Below are 22,515 nucleotides of genomic sequence, written 5' to 3' on the forward strand. Positions count from 1 at the left end.
AATATTCCCTGCGGAGAAGTCAACTCAAACTTCCTGGCATGTGGATGGCCACTTAACCCATTAAACATCTTTATTTTCACCAAATCTTGTATCAAGTCTTACTTAGAGGATTTAAAATGTTAACTTCAGAGGCTTTCTTAACCCAGGGAGCTAATGAAACAACTTCGAATTAGTGAAGAACCTGATGCAAAACTGGATGAGGCCACAAGTGACCTGAGTTTGATAAGCTCAGCCCAGTTTCTAGAGGACGTTGCCTATGCTAGAGCTCGCTGCACTGACAGACCGTAATCTCAGGCTCCCCATTAAGTAGTGGAAAGGGAGAGGCTGGGAGAAGCACAATGGCTAAGGTTTGGTTCAGATTAGCAACAGTAAACTGAAATTTGCCTCTGTAATTCAGAGCATCCGCTGCTGGGATAGACTGGGTCACTGCAGAAATGAAGGGTCTTTAGAAAAAGCAGAATAAAATTGATTACTGCTGTGTCCTCCTGGAAGCAAGGCAGGCGTGGATTTACCTGGGGTGCTGTGGAGGCTGTTGGCCCCATACAACACCTGCCTGGAGTGGGAGGGTGCTGTTGGCCTGGGTGTTGTGGCTGTGGCTGGTAGGTTGTGCAGTCATCTTTGTTTGCAGATGGACGGGTAGCCAGGCAAAGGGGAGGGGGGAGGCGAGGCGGTAGTTGGTCATTTAAGGCAGAAGTGAAGGTCAAATCAGAAGGGATTTGTTTGGGTTTACTTAGTTTTAACACAAGGAGCAATGCATGATGACTCGCTTGTGAAACTGAGAGGTTTTTTCTTTTTCCTCTCTCTCCTGCACAAAGGTTTGCAGGAAGAACAGTCGGAACGTCCCCTGAAGCCTTCTGCAGAGGGGCTGAGAGGTGGGGCAGAGGAGGGGCAGCTGCAGGAGGGCTGTTACACTGTAGAGCACAGCACTGTTCCATGTTCCCAACCTTCATACCCTTACACCAACTTTTTTGGGTAGTCAGGATTTCTTCTCCATTTTCCTACTATCTGGAGATGCTTTCTAAGGAGTATCAGCCACCGGTGAGGTTCAGTGGATCACTTACAAGTTCTTCACAAACAGATTATCATTGTCAGTGTCCTTAAAATAGCACTTGCAAAGGCATGACAAACCCAAGGCTCTTACAAATGCATTGTGCCTCTGTTTCCTGAAATAGGTTTTTCAGTGAGCTGGTGTTCAGCGACAGGGATGTTATTAACACATTAGCTCCTCAGTTTCTTCCAGGAACTGGGCATTTAAAAAACCATATGGTAGCATTAGGATATGTGAGAATGTCACAAGAGAGGTGGGCATGAAAGAGGCTGCTTCGTAATACCACGGTAGAGGAAAAGAGAAATCTTCATTCCAGACATGCTTGAAGGTGCTGCTGCAACTTGGCAAAGTGCAGAAAGTTTCCCGGTGTTCTATGCAGCACACGTAGAGCGTGTGTACACAGACTCCCTAATGCATCGGCTGTGTGACTCCCTTTTACTGTATAATGGTCAGTGTCCTCCTTTGAGTGCTCTCGGTCTGCTCGAGGGCAAAGCCTTACTGGTACCATTTTTGGAGGCCACCATCATTCTTGAAGCCGCTTTGGCCAGTGGGGCTCGAAAGGTGACCTTATCTCAGTGCTCATTTCATCCCCACCTCTGGACTTTGCTCACTGGTTTTGTAACTTCTGCAGCTCGAGTGTCTGTGGTTTTCTCTGAGAACAGAGTTAGCTGCTTAGCAGGGACTGGCTGGTGCAAAGGTTAATTAGCTTTTGTCTGTAGGGTGTGAGCAGTGTGTTACGCATCCATAGCGGTGTCGTGCACTGTACAGGTTTTGCCTCCATCAGTCAAAAGACTGATGTCCCTGTGGCTGTTTAACACCGTACAACAATTGTCACATCTGTAAATTTGAACTTGTGACAGTGGGCATTTTACTTGTTTTCCATTTTTATAATTTCCAGCTAGTTTCTAAATAGCTCTGCAGGCGCGGGAGTTAAACCGGAAATGTGCCATCGCCCCCCGAACCATCACATCACTTGTAGGCTGCGCAACAGCTGCTCTTTGTCTAAGCTCTTCCTTCAAGTAAATGTAATAACCTTTCTCGTTCTTGGGGGCCGTATGTCGCCTTTAGCATAAATTAAGTGCTTCTGCTCTGAGGAGAGAGGAAGCAAAACAAGAGGAGAAAAGAAAAGCCTTTGTGGTGGATTTGCCTGGACTCTCCAGAATCAATTATTCTCTTACTGCTGGTTTTTAATTCTCATTCAGTTTAGTAATGCTAATCTTGATTCCTCGCTGTGTGTTTACCCTCATCCTCCTACAGCTTCAACCTGTGCGCCTGATAATCCCTCATAGAAATTCTGGTCTGGCTTCCTCTCCAGAACTGCTTTGTTTTGCTGCTCTCTTGGCTTAGAATATGGTTGAAAGCTTTTGGCTCTCATCATTCTTTCCATTCCTTTTAAGCTTTTTCAAGGAAATGAGAATTTCTCATGTAGTCTTAAGGCTGTGCTGTTTGCAGTCTTCGGTTGCTGGAGGAGGCAAATTGGTGTGGTGACGTGTGTGGTGATACTGTTAGCAGCATTCATTTTTTTTATGAATTACCACAAAGAAACAGCCAAAGTAGAATGTGTCTTTCAGATTTGACGAGCTGTTTCACTTTGCTGGCTTGTGATACGCAGAAGCACCAGCATTGTGCATCGCTTTTGTAAGTCCTAGTGCTCTGGTATATGCTGCTGAAGGCTGCGAACTAGTCCCTCTTCCACAAGCTGCTCATGGCCAGCTGGCCCGGAGCGCTGTTCCTGGTAGTGCTGGCTAGTAGGTATTCCGGATCAAGATGGAAATCAGCACCTTTCCACCCTTATCTCAACGTTATCACTCTTAGAGGTACCTGTCTGCCTTGTATTTGCGTACCGGAGACGATGTTTCAGAGGTATAATCAGCATCTGAAAACATAAGGGAAATCATTCTACATGCAGAGATGTTTCACTCATTTGTAGGCCACTCGCATAGAAAGCATCATTAAAAAAAGAAAAAGAAAAGGAAATCATGTTTACAAGTGAATTGAGAATAACTGTCTTTTGAAAATGAGCCTCTTGGTCTGTGAGGAAAGTCTCCAGTCAGCATGCTGCCTGACCATTATGTGCTACAGAGAAATTACTCTGATTGAGCAGCTCATTTGAACCCATAATGACTTTGAACCCATTTTTTTTCATTCATTTTTCTGGGTTAAATAATGCTTGGAAGTAATTTTTCTGATTGGTTTTTGTTTCCAGAGTGACTTTCTAGCTGAAGGAGTAATATTGTTAGGTGTTACGAATTCGAAACCGAACCTAACCTTTGCCAGGCTGACATCTGGCTGTCGCTGAGCCCCCCATTACTAATGTGGCTTCTGTCGTTTTGGCTCTCCCCCAGTTACACTTCCACTGCCTTTCTTTAGCCCATGGGTGTTTGACCCAGCTGTCCTCTGAGCCAGTTTGTTTGCTTTCTCTCCTCCTGTTGTGCTGTTGGATGCTTCTCTCTCCTGTGCAGTGCCGTGGCCACTGGTGATGGTGGTACCTCTGCCAGCACAGGACTTTGGTCTTCATGCTTCGCCAGCTGGAAATCTCACAGAAATACCTGTCTTCCTTCTGCCTATGGCTCGTTTGAGTTCTCGTTCCTGTCAGTTGTATATTTTAATGCAATATTGTAATTGCTGCTTTAAATAAAGAATGATGTAAATTACAGCTTGTGAAATAGGTTGTACAGAAGAAACTTGTATTATCAGTGCTGCTTCGCTACATGCACTCAATAATCATTCTTTCCTGGATGTTCTTCAGTGTGCTGCCTCCACAGAGAAGGTCATTTCATATCTGGCGGCTTATTGTTTCAAATAATAGATCTGTGCATAAATTGCTGGGTGAAAGATTGCCACGGTAGCTTTCACTGAGCTGCCGTTGCCATTTCTCCCTCTGTCCCACCCCGTCCTCCCCATCCCCATCTGGCAGAGGCTGCATGGCCTAATGGAAATGCCACGGGGTGTCAGTCCTCAGCTCTGCTGTTAGGTGCCTGTGATGCCTTAATCTTTCCAGATCTATAAAGTAAATAACATAATTTATTACTTACCTTGCATAAGCACTAGGAGGATTTAAAGTACACGTGAATCTGGGAGTGTATAGCACTACATATGAACACTGGAAAGTGGATGATGTTTCGCTTTCTTCTCCTCTTTAGTTGAGACTGGCGAAAACTTGTGTTTAGGCTGTTGGAATCACATCTCCCAGCTCAAAGTAGCTAAACACATCATCTCTTCCTTGTAGACAGAAACCCTTACAGCAGAAGAAATATCTTCTGAAAGATTTAACTCTGGTAAACAAATGGCAGCCCTCTATAGTGGAATTAATTTTGGATTTCAAAATTCTTGTCCTTAAGTTATCAGCTGCTGCAGGGCCAGCTTTACCCGTGATCTGAAGCAAGGAGGAATTTAAAAGATTGAAAGCCCAAGGAACTGGCACAATATGAAACCAGACTTCTGGGAGCTGTACCTTACTGAACTAGTCTAGGCTTGAGGCATCTATGAACCCACCACAGGACAGCCGGGTTAGACCGTGGGTGCCTGAGAATGCATTACTAAAAAACCAAAAAAAAAAAAAAAAAAAAAAAAACAAAACAGAACTTGATCCAAAAAACTGTCTTCTCATGGGCTGATGAGGCAAGTGACTCTGGGAGAGAGAGACCCCTGCTCTGCTCTCTTTGCATCTCTGCAGCATTGCCAGAACAGTATCTTCTGTGGACGTGCTGCACATAACAGGTTCTGTCTCACAGCAGGATGCTGAATCTTGGGGAATCCTGAAAAGGGTTGAAAAAGCGAAGTAAATTGAGTGGGTGGGAAAGGACCAAAATCTTGAAATAGCTACGGATGTAAAACGGAATGCTGGGTGATTGCTGATGCCTGTGACAGTCAGATTCATGCCACTGGTCAAGGTTCTGGGAGAGTGCACTTGGTCCATTATGTAAATGTGCATCTCTGACAGCAGGAGCCTGGTCTAGTAGATAATGCCAGGCAGGGAGTCCAGGGACCTACTGTCTTCACTTTGGCACTGTCTTCCGTCATTTGCCTGCCTTACTAAGAAAGTAAGCTTAGGGCACAAAATTGTCCTACTTCTTGTTAGTACAGCGTAATGGGGTCCTGACCTTAGCAGGGGCTCTGGGTGCCGCCGGAATACACACAGTAATAACAGTGCTGACCTGTTCGATGTCCCGTTATTCCAGTATCCAGCTTCACTTACAAGAAACAATTTATTTCAGGAAATGGGGTGCAAGTAACAACTAGAAAATATGGGTATAGTTTATTTTCTTTCCCTTTTAATGTCAGTAGTACATATAAGCATTGTTTTTCAGAAAGAGAAGCGTGGCCCCTCAAGTACAGTAGTGTAGAGCCTTCCAAGCCTATTTATAGACATCTGTATGAAATGGCCACCTGAGCAGGTTTTATGGGCTGCGGTGCTCAGAGGATTCCAGATCTACCCACGTGCTAGTAAAGAAGAGAAGCAAAACTGAATGCTAAATATGCGTTCCTCTCCAGAGCAGCAGCAGGCATCTTCTACAAGTGCAGTAGATGCACTTGCATCTTCTGCTCCAGCCGCCTTCTGCCAGGACAGAAATGTCCCCCTTGCCTACAGCTGGTGGTGGGGCTGCTGGAAGTATGAGCAAGTGCAGTGGGTTTAGGCAGCTACAAGGAAAATAGGCCGGAACGGCAGAAAATCAAGGGACTTTTGCAGTAATGTTTCACTGCAAAGCTTTAAGAATCCAAGACCCAGGAATTTACCGACACTGTCATATTATCAATTCCTAGGCACTATTAGCTGAGACAACTTACAAATGGTTGGACGAGTAGCCTAGAGGAATTGTTGGCCTTTGCCAAGATAGATAGAAGGAGCTACATAGAAGATTCAAGTGAATCGGTCACCTCACTGTGTAGGTGTCAGGATGGATAATAAGCTTTTATTCTCTTTCTAGAACTGCAGCGGTTGGCAATGGGATGAGAACTATCAGATAAAAATAAACTGACTACACAGTGCCTGTAGAACCAAGCAACAGCCTGGCAAAATTAAACCGATCTAGTGGATTGGAGGGTGGAGTTACAGCTCATTCTTACGGTCCTTTTAATGTGGCTCATGGTTCATGAGGGTATTCAGATGGTACCAAAATGAGGGGGGTCTCTTGGCCAGATTTGCCCCAGGATTGTGAGAGATGTTGTCAGTGAAGATGGTCATATGCAACTGATATTTATTTTCACGCTCGTTAGTCCCATTAACGCGTTTCAGACACCTGAGCACAGATGTTACCAGAGAACTCTTTAACTGAATGGGAAAACTGGAGAATGCAGCAGAGCAATGGAGCTGTCAGGGACAAAAAGCTGAATGTTACGTGTGTGTTTCAAACAGCCAGCAGTTTTACTTGGTAAATATTGCGTTTTGCTGTGGCAAACTAGATTAACAGCTTAGCTGTAGGAAAAGTGAAATCATCCTATTATCACTGCGTGTGGTGCGTTTTCTCCTGTCGCATCTATTGAGTTGTTGTTCTATATGTACTCCTCAAGATACGATGAGAGGACGTTTATTTGTGTTTGTTCAAGGTCAGATCCTCATCCCTGGAAGTCCATCAGCTAGGGCCCAGTTCAGAACATCTCAGAAAGTCCCGTATTCAGTTACGTGATTTGATGATGGTAACATTGGGACTGGTCCTTGCAGCCACACATCTTTTAAAGCATTTGTAGTTTAACGTGTGGCAAATGGGCAAAAGAATAACCCGGTGAGGTGTTCTACTGCCTCACCAACACACAGGTTCAACTGAGTATTGTCTCCTCAAGCAACTGACTTCATGAACAGACGTGATTCTGCTTTTCCTGGAGGGCAGCAGCACAGTGGTTAGAAGAGTAAAACATTACAGTCTTCTGGTGACTTTGATTTCCTTTTCCTACCGTGTTCAAGCTGTAGAGGAAGACTTGGCTGACTCCGACAGCAAAGGTGAAGGCCCAGATAAGACGGTGATCTCATATAACACGAATCCATTGAACTTCATCAAATACAATGGTGATATTTTTAGGAGTAGTAAAGTATGTCAGGAGTATAATAAAGACGGGCTTTATTTAGCCTTTAGAGTAGCCATGACTCAAATCTTGTGGGGCTAAATCAAGCCCAATGGTTTAAGCTACATCTGGGAAGAATTTGTGCGGTGATTGGTGAAGTCAGCAGAGCTAAGCTACATAATATGCACTGTACAAGCGGTCCCGGCAGCAGGGGAGAGGCAGCGTTCTGCATGGTCCTCAGTAACTGTAGCGGCAAAAGACCCTTCGGATCATGACAAGGATGTAAAAGAAGAAATGCTGTGCAAGTAATACTCCTAAATGTGGGGGGTTTTTTCAGGCATGTAGGTTTTACCCTTAAAAGGCCCAAAATTTCAACTAAGGGTGATGTTGTCTTGCCTGAGCTGCAGAATTCGTGCATGGAATACATTGGGTGATGTGGAGAGTGCTCTGCACGTTGGAGTAACACTTGTTATACACGTATTTGTAACTGTGTTTACAAAATCCAGGCTTCCGGTATAGTGAGAAATACAAATGTGTTCTGATTGTAGTTTCTGCAAGTAGTATTATGGGATATGTTTCCGTAAACTTTTCCTTTTGTTATTTTGATGAGTAAGGATTGCACATTCACGTAAGGTATCTGAGGTGGAAATTATGACTGCAATTAATTCCTCTGCTTCTGGGTACAAGCTGAGTGCTTCAGAAGAGTAAATTCCCCATTACAGTGTAACATAATAAAATATTAGAGTCAGTTGCATTACACTGGGATCTTGCACCCTGTTACTGCTCTGAATTATCTGTCATTAGCCCATATTTAAAGGCAGATTTTGTTAGATGGACAACAGTCTGTTGAAATTTGATTGCAAATATGTTGTTAGGCTTTCAAATGAATATTTGAAGTGCATCATTGCATGATTTTTCTACAAATTCTCTTTTTATCTCCTCCTTCCTCTTCTTCCATCTTTTAAGGAGCTTCCACACAGAATTCCAATGCAGTTGAACCAGAAAAACAAGTTGACAGCACAGTGAAAATGGCCGGAGTTATAGCTGGTCTTCTGATGTTTGTTATTATCCTCTTGGGAGCAATGCTTACTATCAAGAGAAGGTAAGTTTCTGCTTTGCTTCCATCTTGGACCTTCTGGCTAGAGCATTGTTACTTCAAAAAGAAGAATAAATGTAGCAGAGATAAAACATTGCCTTTGTGTTACAGGGAGAGAGCAGCCGTTAATGCCTGTTTAAGTAACGCTGCCACTAAGAAGTTGTAGTCCAGAGGATACGCCTGTTCTGGCAGATACTGTGGGAGCAACAACAGACTGGTGGTTTCTGCAGAGAGCTGATGATAATTCATTGACGAATGAGGAGGCGTAGCTCATGAAAAAGCGTGGAGAATACAAAGTGCTAATGAGGGAAGGGAAGGAGGCATGTGAGCCTGTGCTGCTAGCCTGACAGTGGTGTAACAGAAGACAAGAATTAGTAACAGTTAAGGAAGATAATATCTTAAAATAATGGGATCGAGGGTCTTGTTTCCAAGCGAGTCTTGAAGAAACATATGTTCACACAGCAATTTCTTTGTGGCCAGTGTGGTTAGAATCTTTGTGGTTACCAACCAGTGTGGTAGAATCTTTGCAACCAGAGGGGTTAGAATCTTTCCAAGAGTTAGCTTTAGTTCACAGGAGAATGAAACTTGGAAACGACATTCATTCGGGCGGTTCGTTTGGTGTGATTTTCTTTGGACCATTTGCACTCACTTAGACGATTGTATCTGCTACTATTTGAAGTGTTCCACATTTACCAGGTAATATTCTGATTCAGAAAGCCACTTAGGTAAGAGGTTTCCTTGATAAAAGGACCTATTCTGTATATATTTCTACCAGCCACATTTCTGACGTGAATCCTACTCTTCAACAGTAATTTGATTCCAAATGAAACAGGCCCTGGCAGCGCCTTGTCCAGGGTACAGGTAGCATTCTGTGCGAGAGCCTTTGTGATTTTACTTGCTCTGTGGCAGGGAGTGCAGCTTTTCAGAGCAAAGCTCCGTTCCTTTGAGATCTCTTATCTCTATGACAAACAGCCGAACATTTCCCCAAAACAAGAACAGCGATTAAATCTGGATATGATCCCCTCTGTCTTAACCCAGAGCTCATACACAAGTGGAATAGCTCGGTGTTGCGGAAGTGCCCTGAAGTGCAGGACTGCTATTCAGAAGGGCCTCGAAAGGCTGGAGAAATGGGCTGATGGAAACCTCATGAGGTTCAGCAAAGTCCGTCAGCTGGGATGGAGTAACCCCGTGCAGCAGTACAGGCAGGTTGGCAGAAAAGGACCTCGAGGTCTAGGAGGACAAGTCGAACACGAGGCAGCAATGCACCTTTGCCGCCAGCAGGCTGAGGCAAGTGGGTGTTGCCATCTGTTTGCCGTTTTTCTGTTGGCGAGATTGGTCTGGGCACGCTGTGTCCAGTGTGGGGGTCCTCCCTACAAGAAAGGCACTGGTATATTAGAGCAAGGCTAGAGGAGGGTTACCAAGATGGTCTGGAGGTGGGGAGTCTCTATCCTTGGAGAAGTTAACTTGTCTTGGGCAAGGCCCCGAGATCTGCTGCAAGTGAAACTGCTTTAAGCGGGAGGTTGGGCTGGATGTCCTTTCAGCAGCCTTTCCCAATGCCGGAATTGTACAAAACTGATCGTGTACGTAGTGGCTGCTGAGAATTCCTGTTGAATTATCGAATGTGTGGGGGATCTCAAGTTCTAATCCAATTTTTGTTGAGTGTAAAGAATTCCAGGTTTTGTGGACAAGTGTGTAGGTGTTTTATAGGCACATCTACTGCACTTTTGTTCAGTGTTAAGCCCACGCAGTACAGGTGTCGCTGCTCCCCTGGGAGCCTTTCAGTTCATAAGTAGAAAACAATCAGATGCCTCCAATGGAAAACAGAAAAAGGGTTTCAGCAAAAATTGAGCTGGGTTTCTGGTTTGGTTAGTGCTGAGCCCTCATCCATTCCTGTTACCTTCCTCAAAGCTCTTTAGGAAGAGCTTTTATTTTCATAAAACATATACACGGTTTTTCATGGTGACCAGGAATTCCTTATCTGAGGACAGTTCTTCTGTGGTGTAGCCTGCCGACAATTAAATCAGAGAGGTAAAGGTGCTCTTATGAGACAATATACTTTAAATATTAAGGAGGTAGCATTCGTAATCTCTGTGCATCAAGTAGGGATTTAAAAGTACAAAATGGGAGGAGCTTGGGTGATGAGTTTTTCAGTGTATGTGCACTTAAAAATGCTTTAGTGGCAGTGAAGGAAGGCAGTAGAAAGGTGATGGTTGCTCTTGTGAGAGAGATGTCTTCAACAGGTTCTAATCAACAAGGAGATCCGAAAGTCCAGTCTTCTTTGCAGTGGAGTGCAGGTTCATTTTCAGCATTTTCACAAACAATGCTGACCCCCTCTCTGCCTGCCATAGGTCAGAATTTCCATAAATCGCCGTAATCAGTGTTGTTGTTTGATTTCCAGTCAATGGTGTGTGTGGTAGAACATCTCTCTGCTTTGTTCACCAAAGGCCATGTTTTCCTGTTTTCAGATTTCACATCATGTTCCCAAACAATCTTACCACATCCTTCAAAATGGAAGCGTGGAACTGTTCCTGTTAAACATCTTGATTGCTGCCTATTTTTTTGGTATAATTTTTAGAAGAGTTGGGAAATTTCTCAGAGGTACAATTATGGGCAGTAATTATTTTTCTCCAGACGCTATGGGAAGAAATCCTCATTGTTCTCATTCTGATGAATGCATTGATATAGAGATGCCTTGATACATATTAATCTTTTGTCTTCCACTGGAAACTAGAAAACCAGCAAAAGGCTAAGTTATCAATATGTTGAAATCTTTAAAGAAAAAGTTAAAATGTGCAGTTTATTTAAATTATCAGATTATCAGGTTTTTTGGTTTTGTTTGGTTTTAAATGGACTCTTTATATTTTCTGCATAATATAGTGAAATTTTATTAGAGGTCAGGAGGAAACTTAGAGAAAATATGACTGCTTAGTTAGCAGGTATAAAAAACTCAATGGATTTTAGCTTAAGTTGTGTTTTCTGATCTATTTTTAACTCGGGTATGTAAATGATGGGAATCAAGATCCACTTTTTTTTAACATTTGATTATTCTGATGTTTTGGCTGTGAGAGCTGCTGCAATATCAGTTGATATCTCATAAACAACAGAGGAACACAGACAGACTCAGAATCAAAAAAATGCAGAACAAGTTCAAGAAGCTGGAGGCTGAAGACCCCTTTTCATAATATAAAAATCCCTGAGCTAGAGCAGCCCTGAGCTGGCAGGGCCATGTGCTTCTGTGGAACCAGCCTGGTCCCAAAAGCAGAACTACTGATGTCCCACGGGCAGAACTTTGCTGTATCTGCCCTTGCCGTAGGCTCTGTTAACCTGGGCATCTTCAAAATTGAAATGAGAAAGGAGGTGAGTGGGAGCATCAGAAATACAAGTTCTCTTCTTCTGTCTGGAGCTGGAAAATCACGTTTCTGTGTCGTTCCCCCTGGTGCAAACAGACAAAATCACTGCAGCCTGTACCTCTCTGTGTCTGTCTGCTGCCATTTGCAATGTCACCCGTGGGAATACACACTGTTATAAGAAAGAAACTGGCTCATCGACTTTAAAATCTTTTCCCTTTTAGAAGCTCTAACAGTGCAGAAAGAGCTTTTGGAGGCTTGCTCTCTCTAGGACTGTGTAGCACACCTCCAGCATCGCCGGTGGACCTGCGAAGTGCCTCCGTGCTGGTCTCCCTTCAGTGGGCACCACCAGTCATGTCCACTTGGGGCTTGGAGCTGCATATGGGCAAGTGTTCCCTGAAGACGAACTTAAGCCTGTCAGGCTCATTTCATCTGTAAACTAATGCAGATTGGGACCAGCTTTTATGAAAGGAAGGGCCACTTTGGACCACAGATTGATTTGAATTGCTGGAGGAGGGCAGCTGAAAGCTCACGCTTCTCAGAGAAAGCAGCTTAACAACAAAGTTCTCTTTCTGTTTTACAAACAGAAACACAACTTGCTTAAGGTCTTGTGTTCGACTTTTGCATTAACCTGACTTTAAAACGGGTTCTGCTTACCAGTTCGCTAAGGCTAACGCCTCAGCGTAAGAGACAGCATGGTCTTGCAAGGCAATGATGCAGAAAAATAATTTAATTAGACAAACTTAAGGCAGTTTTCTCAAGTGGAGCTGGAAAATATCACAGCAACGTTTGTTCATGGTCCAGAGCATCACGGTTCATTGGTAGCAGGCAGAGTGGTGGGTATCCCGAAGGAAGCGTTGTGGTAACCGGCGCGAAGAGCGAAGAAGGGAGAGAGATTAGAAGAGATGGAAACACGAAGAGAAGGTTTGGAATTAGGATTAGGCGGATCATCAGATACTGCTTTTTATTTCTGTGAGACGCACCAAATCATCAGACGTTTTTGAGCCTCACGCGCAAGTGTTGCCCAGTTGTTCCAATAGTTTCAGTAGAACATATTGCAAAACCGCCAGTGACTCACAAATTTCTGGGGGCTGCCAATGTTTTCTAGGGTTCAGTGAGATACATGAACCTGTATTAAGCCAGGCAGAATGTTTGTGCAGGGGAAAATTCAGGTTTGACTTTACATTTGTTACCTAAAAGTTTTAGCTGAACCCTGGGGTCACCTAAACTCCGCTGAAGTTTCTGTCTGTCTGTGTAAAAACTGTGTGTGTGTGTATATATATATATATGTAAATGTTTGGTTTAAATATGATGGTCGTCCAGTATCTAAACTGAAAGCCATTTGTTTTCTGGGATTTGGGAACGCATTAGCTACCTGAGTTAGGTGTTTGCAGCCCATACAGATATGGACACACAAATCACTGCAGCCAAGTTCAGCCTGTGAAGTTACAGTCAGTGGTCAGTGCCCACGTGGGTACATTTGCTCACGCAAGGCAGTACCACGTTCTTTCACTGATAGATACCTACCTTGAAATGCCTCATTTTTATTGTATAAAAACAATTCTCTAAGGAGCTTGTTTGTTTGTGCTTAATATTAGTTAAATATTTTTGTGTAATAGAGGACACTGACCAGTTAGTGAAAACAAGCTGAAACAAAGAAACCAAAACATTTGTAAACTTCTTTTCTGGAGAAAATACCCTTTGGCTTTGCCTCCCCAGGGGTTAGGTTTTGGTCAGTTTTGATTTCATCTGGACAGTTTTAACTCCGGTGTAATCGTGTCTCTCATTTCCCCGGAGTGAAGAATGTGACACTTTTCAGGCTTGAGCGTGTGAGCGGACAAAGCCTCTCCTGACCCCTTTAACTGTAAGGCTGGATAAATAGGATCAGACAGCCTGTCATGGGTGTGCTGTAAATAAGTTCTTTAAACTGCTGTTGGTAGCGAAAAAGGAGATTTGGGGCTGTGTAGGGTGTAGGATTAGTTCCTTCTATGAAAATTCAGCTCCTTATTTTGGATTAGGATTTAGGTTGTTACCTTAAACTACTTAAGTAAAACCCCCAAGCCTCTCGAGCTGCACACACCCAAGCTGTAGGACTGACTAACAAAGGAATATTTGCACATCCAGTGACCCGTGTCCCCTCCGTGTCCGTGTGTACGGTGGATGACAAGCGGGGCTTTCAGGTTGGGTGATCCAGTCTAGGATCAGGTCATGTTTTCAGTGAGCCGTAACTGACCAATTTTAGCAGTTAGTTTTGAAATAGTCCTTATGCAACCTAAAATAAGAAAATCCTATCTGGGGAGAATTTGAGCCAAAATGACCTCTCCAGTTCCAGAATACAATCCTCCTTTTGTCTGTCTGTTTTATTTTCTATCCTTATGGAATAAATCTTTCTAAGTCTTCCGAGAGGGATGTGCAGCTTTTTAATAAGAAGGGTCTCGTGTGATCCCATGTGTCTGCTGGCCAGGCCAGGAGGAACACAGAAAGTACAGCAAGATGTGTAGCAGTTAATTATAGTTGATGGTGCTGTGTGAAACCTGGCCGTGGCCCATCAGAGGGGATGGTTTAATGGGATGAGTTTGAGATCTTGAGGTTCAGCTGTGGAGACTCTTATTTTCCACATCCTGATGATTTTTCCCTTTGTTTAGAGGTTCAGAGGAACTGGCGGTTTCACAGTGAAACTGGTGCATTGCTATGGCACGTAGAATTTCGGGAGTTTCAGGAGATAACAGCATTATGTCACAAATACATCCCGGTGTCATTCAGAGAACTTGGCATGTATTGGGAACCTGGCCAGAATTTCAGGTTTAGAGCAAAAGCCACCACCAAGAAAAACATGTCATTTAGAGTAATCCTCTTGAAGTCTGTTACCCAGCGTGTGCAGAGCACAGAGGGTGACAGTGCGGAATCTGGTTTCCACGTGTGCTCGTGAAGTTTGTGTTCAGAGCAACCACAAAAGGGACCACTGGAACCCTGCATTTATACTCCTAAGCTCTTCCTACTATTTGTGCTGTCTTTGTGATGGGATTTTAAAGTTGTGCAATAGGCTGAAGCTTCTGTTTCATTGTTTTTCCCATCTTGACCATAGCTGCTGCTCTGAAGGCACCCTCATGCTAGACCTGTTGTGAGACAGCCTTTTCAGAGAAGCCCTTTGCCAGTTACAAAGGGGAAGACATCACCTCTTAAGTTATAAGTGATAGCCAAGGCTCATATCCAAATGTTCTGAAGTGTGGAAAAACCGTAGCCGGAAATGCCTAATGGCAGTGATGTAGAGAGCTGACACGAGCCCCAGTGATCAGCTGTAAATACATAGCGATGCTTGAACTGTTAGTGAACTGTGCGCCTTGTAGAGTCTGGTGAAGCTTGATTTACCATTACACAATTTGCTCATTGTCTAAATATTCTGAAATTATGGTGTTCTTACATTGTGACGTATTTCCTATTTATTGTAATTTATATTAATAGCTCTTTCATATTTCTTTCTATTCCAAAGACAAAGGTAAGTCTCACTGCCCGTGTTACCAACCCAAAGTTAAGGGAGAGAGAGCGGGGGCACAAGTCAGTAGAAGTTGAATTCCCCAACAGTATATAGAACTCCTGAAAGAAAAGGAGAATGGTAGCTCAGTACAAGAGGCAGCGCAAATACTTCCTGTATTGAAAAAAATCCTGGCGTTCCTATAAATCTAATCATGTGCTTTTCTTTTTTTCTCCTTTTGGATATTTTGTTCATCTGACTGGCCGTCGATATTTAGAAGAAATGCATATTCCTACTCCTATTACTTGTAAGTATGTGCCTGGAGATGGCGCTTCTTGAGTGTGCTCACTCTGTGGTAGTTTTGTGCTTTGTTGTATTCTTTTCTTTCACCCCCTTTTTTTTTTTTTACCATCCCATTTATCCTTGTCCATCCAGCAGCTTGTGTTTTATTTTCTTGGTTTCACACAATTCTCCCTGTTTCACCATTGCACCTATAGCTGTGCCTGCAACCACGTAAGTGTCCACAGATATGTCAGTTGAGTTTTATAGTTCTTCAGATGCTACTGGACAAATACAGAGTGTCCCCACTGCACTGTTTTTAATTGTCCATCATATTTAGACAGACTGCAGGGAAGTTCATACCTGAAAGTTATTGCTGGCAATTTCTCAGCCGTAGATAGAAGCTTTTTAAAAATGTAAGGTTTCCAACAACTAGGATTTGATATTATCTCAGCAAACACCCCTGTTCCTGGAGCTGCCAGGTTCCAGGTGTCAGTTTAGACCGTGGGATGTTGAAGTGGTTCCGATATTCTGATCTAAATCATCTGTCCAGTCCTAATGACAATGCTGCATAATTAAGGTAGTTGTTGAGGCACATGAAAATGCTTCACACATCAATACTCCCAGAGCCATCTGTTGTCTAAAGGTTGAGGGGCTGGAAAGTAATCAAGGCCAAGCTGTTTCTGCCGTGATAATAGTTTTCTGAGGATCAGGAGGAGGAGAGGACTGGATCAATGATCTGAGGAAAGAGTCCTGGAGAACTGAGTTGGACACCTTTGCTGCCACCAGAGGTTTGGGAGGGATGGAGAAGGCAACTGTTACTACTGAAACAAACAGGTCTCCCCTCTCCATCTTTCAGAGGCAGCAGCTGTATCACTGACCTAAACCTTTCCCCCAAAAGCAGCAACCTGCCAGACTTCCCAGGGCTCTGACATCAACAAAGCTGTCAAAAGGGCCATGTCTGCTCTGCTAGCCCCTCCTAGTGCCACCCCTTTGCCTGTTCCTACAGTTCATCTTCGACTTCTTCTCATGACTTCACCCTGTAGGCACATCTGGAAGGTGTTTAGCAGGTCAGCGAAATGAGTGTATTAATGTTTTGCCGTTGCAGTGGGAGTTGACTTCTTTTCCATATGAGTTGAGTTACACCCAAAGAACTGGGCAAAGGAGTTAAGTGTGAGTGTCCCTGCTGGGTGATTTTGCTTCTCAATGACCTATCAGAAAATAATTGAACCTTCCCCACTTGCTAAGCATGTGAGGAGCCTAAAGATGCCATATGGAGCCTTGCCCAGTTATGTAGCTGTAAATGCAGAGTAACTCCATTTCCTCTAGACTTCACCCTGGTTCTCCCAGAATGGAATTTGACCTTAAGCAGTCAGATTTCAAGAGAAGTTTAACTAAGTGTTAAAGTAGGGGGCGGTTTTAATGTGTAGGTGCTAGTAGCTAGTTGCATTTCTTGCTACAACCTTTCCTCTTCTGTGCATTTCTCATGAACTCCAGAAAAGTGCCCTCTGCACTCTTCTACTCATTTTGGGCTCCTTTCAACCCATCAGCACCCTTGCCTGAAAAATTCAGTCCCCAGTTTTCCGTTAATATTATGTTGTCTTCCAGCGGTCAGTATGTGGTCAGAATGTTCCCTGCTTTATTTTATTTGGAGATTTGTGTATTTAAAATGATGACTCAAGTCCTGAGCCCTTGTGACCCCCAATCACACTGCTTTAAGCAGTCAGCTGAGGATTACTCTGCTGCAGAGGAAGGAAGGGTATCATCAACTGGTCTCGTTGTTGTCATGTAATGGCTCCTGTGGATCTATATACTAGAACTTCTTTTCCTCAGGGAACAGGAGAGTGACTCAGGGAAAGTGAGGAGACAGACCTCTGGAGGTCACCCAGGGCTGAGGCTGTGCAATGCGAACAAAGAAGCAGCGAGTGCTCTAATAAGATTTTGTAAGGCAGATGTACACCACGCAGCATATCACAGCAGAGAAAAGGCAGAGGTCGCATCGGGCAAGCTTACGTGTTCATAGCAGCCCACTGAAGCACTCGGTGGAGATTTGAGCTCAGGATGCAGAACTCATGTAACCCTGTCTCCCTAGGACTCTGTCTCCCTAGTGTTTTTTGCCAGAGAGCTCATTCTTAGCGCTGTGCCTAAGGTGTCCCAGATTCCCCATCGAGCATGAGCTCAGCATCACGGTGATGGAGGTAACGCGTAACCAGTCATCACACAACGAACACTTCCATCTCCCGGCTCTGTGTGTCAGCATTTGGTCCCAGACTGACATCTGGCCTGTTCCCCGACCTGGCAAAACCCAGCTCTGTTTCTGGTTTGTTGTTTGTTTGTTTTGTTTTTATTTCTCTGAACAACAGTGAGGGTGTAAAAGGTGTTCCCGTAGTAAAGAAGGCGGCAGGAGAATCCATGCAGGAGCATGTGTTGAAGCTTTATTGAGTTTCGTGTTGAAGCTTTATTGAGTTTCGTGTTCAAGTTTCACATGAAATAGGGTATCTCACTATGACTGCAGATGAAAATCTTAAATTGCTAAGGACTCTGTAATTCTTAGCTAAAGCTGCAGAAATTGCTACAGCCTCTTACGAGCAGAGAGCTTCGATTTAATTTTATTTGATGCGTTGTGAAAATAAGAGCAGCAATATGTATATATATAGATTTTTTTTAAAGAGAATTGGTTTCCATGCTGTGACCTTGTATGAATGTTTTAGTCCTGAAGCAAAATTCAGTGGAATGAGTTACCATTATTGAAAAGCAGGTGCTCAAATAGATCTGCTGGCAGACCTTTAAATACGGCCATATGGACCACATCGCTTTATTTTTAGTTTCAGTTTCTGGATTTCAAAGTTGTGCTTCTTAGCGTAATTCTCATCTGCTTTCAGATAATTCCTCTCAGCCCTTTGTCATCTGCTAGACTGGCATCTCTTCTTGGTAGGGACCGAAATCTCCAACCCTGACTCTTCTAAACAGTTCTTAATGTTAAGACTGCTAAAGTCATGGAGACTTAGACCATGAGTAATTGGCTTTTACAGCGATGGGCTGTAAGCATCGTGGTAATCTCTAGGCTGGAGTTCTGCCTCGAGCCTGTCCCGTGTTCTGCTGCAGTCCAGGGCTGTAAAATCTGATTCTGTGAGATGGCGGAGTACCTGCAGCTTTGGCAAAACCTGTCAAAAATACTCCCGCGTAAGAGCAGATCTTGTGGCTGTTCTGGGCACACATAGTCATGGGTGAATAGTTGTGGATTTTGTATAGCAACGCTTCATTAAAAACTTCCTGCAACGTAGAGGGAGGGGTATATATTACTGTGGCTGAAAGAGAAGGCCATGTAGACCTTTAACACACTTTAAGTGAAAATACAACCCCAAGAGGCCCCTATTCCGAACTCACCAAGTCATCATGCAGGATCGCCATCATCTCGTGTACTTCACTTCAGCCATCACCACGAGTTAGTTGCTTACGATTTGAGATCCTTGGGGAGACCTTGGTTTGTGATGGAGTGAGAGTGATGCAGGACTTGGAGTCCCCATCGTGGCGCCCTCATTGCATCGCTGTCGCAGGGTGATGCATGAACCTCTTCAGGGGAGTTACTCTGTATTTACACCACCACGAACGTTGTCTAAGGTTTGTACGCAGTTGCTGGGTCTGTCACGGTGCACTGACGTTTAATGCACGTGAGACATCAGCCCATCCACGTCTGCAAGTTTTTTGTTTCTTTTCCAAGCTGAAGCTGTAAAACACAGACTCAGCTCATCGACTTTAAAGGAGGTTTTGCATTTAGTGACAGACACCTCTTTTGCAGCAGTATTTTCAACTGCCACGTCCCATTTCAAAGCGTTATTATTTCCTCACCAGCAAAAGGGATGGAACTGTTTTCCCTGTGTGGGCTGTTTCATTTTGTTTTGTTTTTTTCTCCTGGCTGGGTAATGGTTGCAGAATGAATTTTAATCAAGAACCATATCAGACCAGCGAAGCGTTTCTGGAAATACATTGATTCATGTATGTGTTACAAGCACTCGGTTTGATGTTATTTGTAAGAAAAGGGCACTCGACGGCCGAGATGTTGTTTTCCTTTCCCCTGAACTGGCCAGTGTCATGACTGCAGTGTAGGAAGCCCCTTCAATTCCCGTCGTAGTTTCATACCAATTTGAATTGTGGTGGTGGTTTCAGCCAGGAGTTTCTTTTCATGGAGAGGTTCTGTCAGAGGTATAAAGCTGAATTTATACTTGCCTTTTCTGAAATAACAGAGTTTGTCCTGAATTTATTTTCACCATCTGTGGGACATTGGAAAAGAAATAAAACATTATTTTATTTATAGGCATACTTCTATATAAACACACACATACACAAAAATCTCCATATATTTCCGTGGATGGTGGGATCTGCCTGCACAGGTCAGCTTGCTAAATCAGAATTTTAAGAAGAAACTGGTTTTCCCATTAGGTGCTGGAAGACTAGAATCATGAATCAGTGGTTATGCCAGTCTAGTGAAAGCAAATTTTAAAAATGTAATTAAAAAACAGAAGGTGAGTGAGATTTATCATTTAGAACATGCCTCCGTGGTGATAACGAGCCTAAACTGTGCAGAGGGCAGCGTTTGCCCGTGCATGGGGGGTTTGCCGCTAGAGCAGCTGGAAGAGGCGGTAAGCTGCCGGTGTGCTCAGGGCAGACAAGGTTCCTCAGCTCTGCTCAGCTTCCACCCAGCCCCAAGGGAGCAAGTGATGAACTGCTGTTTTAAGCCGGCCTGGGGAGGAGATTCCCTCACCAAGGCTGTGCTGCTTTTAACTCTTACTCCTCTTGCTCTCCGATCTAAGACCTCTGGTGAACGAGATTTCACAGCCTACCCGCCCGGCCAGCTTGCGAGCCAGACAGCCTCTACTGCCGCTGGTTCTTCCGAAGTTTAAAACGAGCTGCCCTTCCCATAACTTGGCCCCAAGGCTTTTTTCCCAGCCCCTGTAGACAGGCGAACAGCTTCCCTGGGGGGGGCTTTCATGCAGATGAAGATCTATCAGCTCTACTTGATTTTCTTTTCTCTGGATTAAAGATCCAGATTTCCTTTGGCTTTTGCTCGTAGGTCGTGTTTTCTAGATTTTCCTTTCTTGTTCTGCCTTCGTACGTGTCCCTTGGGCTCCCACCCTGTCTGAAGCGTGGTTGAGCAGCAGAGGCCTCGGTCAGAGCAAAACGGTTACCTGTGGCTTGCAGACCACAGTGCCAAGTGTAATCCCACCCTTACCTTTACACTAGCACAAAACTGTTCTTTCAAGTTGAGTTTGTGCTCTACAACAGGTTCAGGGGACAGAGACCCTTTTCAGTAGAACTGCTGTGTGACCAGTGCTCGCAGTTGGGTATTGGCACGACTGATTGTTGCCTGCCTTAAATTTGTGCAGATTTCACCATAAATAGTACATGTTCTCCTAGCAGGCTGCTGCGCCCAAACATCTAAAAGGAATTTATTTTAAATCTCCTATGGAAACTCAGGGCGATATGTAACTCTTGTCTGCAGGAAGAAATTCATGTTTAACTTACATGATCTATGTCTGAAGATTTGTCTAATGTCTGAATTACCTGTGCATGCAAATCTGTTATAGTGTATATAATCCATCCTCGTGGAATATCTAAAATTAAATCTGTCAACGTACATGTACAAGAGCTCTTTACGAGAGGCAGTTACAGATTTAACATTCATGCATGTAAAATCGATAGAAAAAGTTAGAGATTATTTTGAAGCTGCATTTAAATTATAATCCCCAAAGTTTATCCAGACCCCTGCAAACAGGAATCTGATCCTGCAGATAGTTCTGACTGAAAATATTGCTTGAGCTTTCTGATGAATGCCCATGGCAGTCAGTGCTTCGTACTTGATACTAAGTTTGCATTCCTTGGCTGTTAAACTGGAACTCCCACAATTTTAATATAGTGCTTCAGAATTTTTTATCTTTTCTCTGATACAAGTAGACGTTTCAAAAATAGCTGTATCAAATCTAAATCTTTATTTTTCCCAAATTCACACTTAGTTGAGGTTCACTGCCCATAGTTCTTAGCTGGGTTTGCTTCAACTGCCTGATTATACAGCTGGATTCGTTTTTCTACTCTGCTTTAAGCATCTTTCTGTCTCATCCCTCCTGTGTGTGTCTAGTGCCTGTAAACATCACCTCTTCATTTACAAACCCTCTTGAGCTGAAAAGGGCAACCCAGTAACCCCCCATCCATGGACTCCTGTTTTCTTCTTGGCTCATTTTCCTTACACTTCAACGTAAACTGGCCATTAATATCACCTTACTCACATTTTGACATTTCAACCGCCTCACCCTATGTTGATTGTATCAGACTCTTCTTCCAAATGCCTGCCCGGTCCTTTATGTCTTCACCCTTTTAGCTGCATAATGCATGAGCCAGAAAGTGTCTTCCCAGTGCCTGGTGACAGCCCGTGCTGGGAGCGCGCTGGCCACAGCCTGCAGCCAGCCCGTGATTGACACTAATGCACTGACAGCAGTTTCATCGGGGTGTTGCAGTTGATGTGTTTAGGGGAGGCTGGTCAGTAAGGAGAGCAGGAGCCGTGTCACTGAGGCAGCTTGTCAGTGATCCGCAGAGATCTCTTGAAGTGCCCTAGTTTTGGAAACAGCAGTTCAAGATAAATGCTTTCCCCATTCCAAAGGCATTTTGACGTGCTGGAAATAAACCTCTACCTAGCTGTGGTTTAAGTCACGTCCCTAACATTCTAGAAAGTGCTAGTCATTTGATTTTATAATCCTTTCTATGAATTATAATGATGGGAAGGACCAAATAGGCTTAGTCCCGTGCTGCCACTTTATCCAGACACGTAACGAAGGCAGAAAAGGCACATTTAGAAACCGAGAGCCCCTTGATGTGCCTGGCAAGCTTAGCTCTGAAATCCTCAAAAGCGATCTGTCTTCCTTTTCCCTCTAAATTTAGATGAAGAATTTTTACGTTCTTGGAATAGAAAGGTGGAAACTGGTAACAGCTGTTGAAAGAGAATTGTAGCGTTTTCAGATCCAGAGCAATTTTCTGTGTGGCTCCTCTCTGAACGTGCGTAAGCGTCAGCTGGTCCAGCTGCGAGCAGCCTGCTTTGTGTGTGCGAGTTAGATTGAGAACTTTAAACTCATGTCACCTTTTCTTTTTAGGCATTCAAGCCAATGTTTTAGGGGCCTCTCTGTCTTCTACAGGACCAGGTAGAACTGCTTTGCATAGGGCTGTTGTAAGCAGGCCTGTGGGGACTGACGGGCTTGGGTTTGGGGTCATTTTTTTCCTGCCTAGC

The 22,515-nt window shown here is 43.9% G+C and overlaps 1 protein-coding gene across 1 annotated transcript in view; it reads left to right on the plus strand.

The window, feature by feature from the left end:
- Window positions 1–22,515, plus strand: part of LOC104501112 (receptor-type tyrosine-protein phosphatase T) — a 148,590-nt gene that overhangs the window by 71,722 nt on the left and 54,353 nt on the right. Inside the window, exons 8-9 of the mRNA XM_010144867.1 lie at window positions 8,015–8,150; window positions 15,241–15,270. Of these exons, the coding sequence (XP_010143169.1) occupies window positions 8,015–8,150; window positions 15,241–15,270 (166 nt within the window). The remainder of the gene's footprint in view (window positions 1–8,014; window positions 8,151–15,240; window positions 15,271–22,515) is intronic.

This window comes from Buceros rhinoceros, unplaced genomic scaffold (assembly GCF_000710305.1).
Source record: "Buceros rhinoceros silvestris isolate BGI_N320 unplaced genomic scaffold, ASM71030v1 scaffold1071, whole genome shotgun sequence".
Classification (NCBI taxonomy): domain Eukaryota; kingdom Metazoa; phylum Chordata; class Aves; order Bucerotiformes; family Bucerotidae; genus Buceros; species Buceros rhinoceros.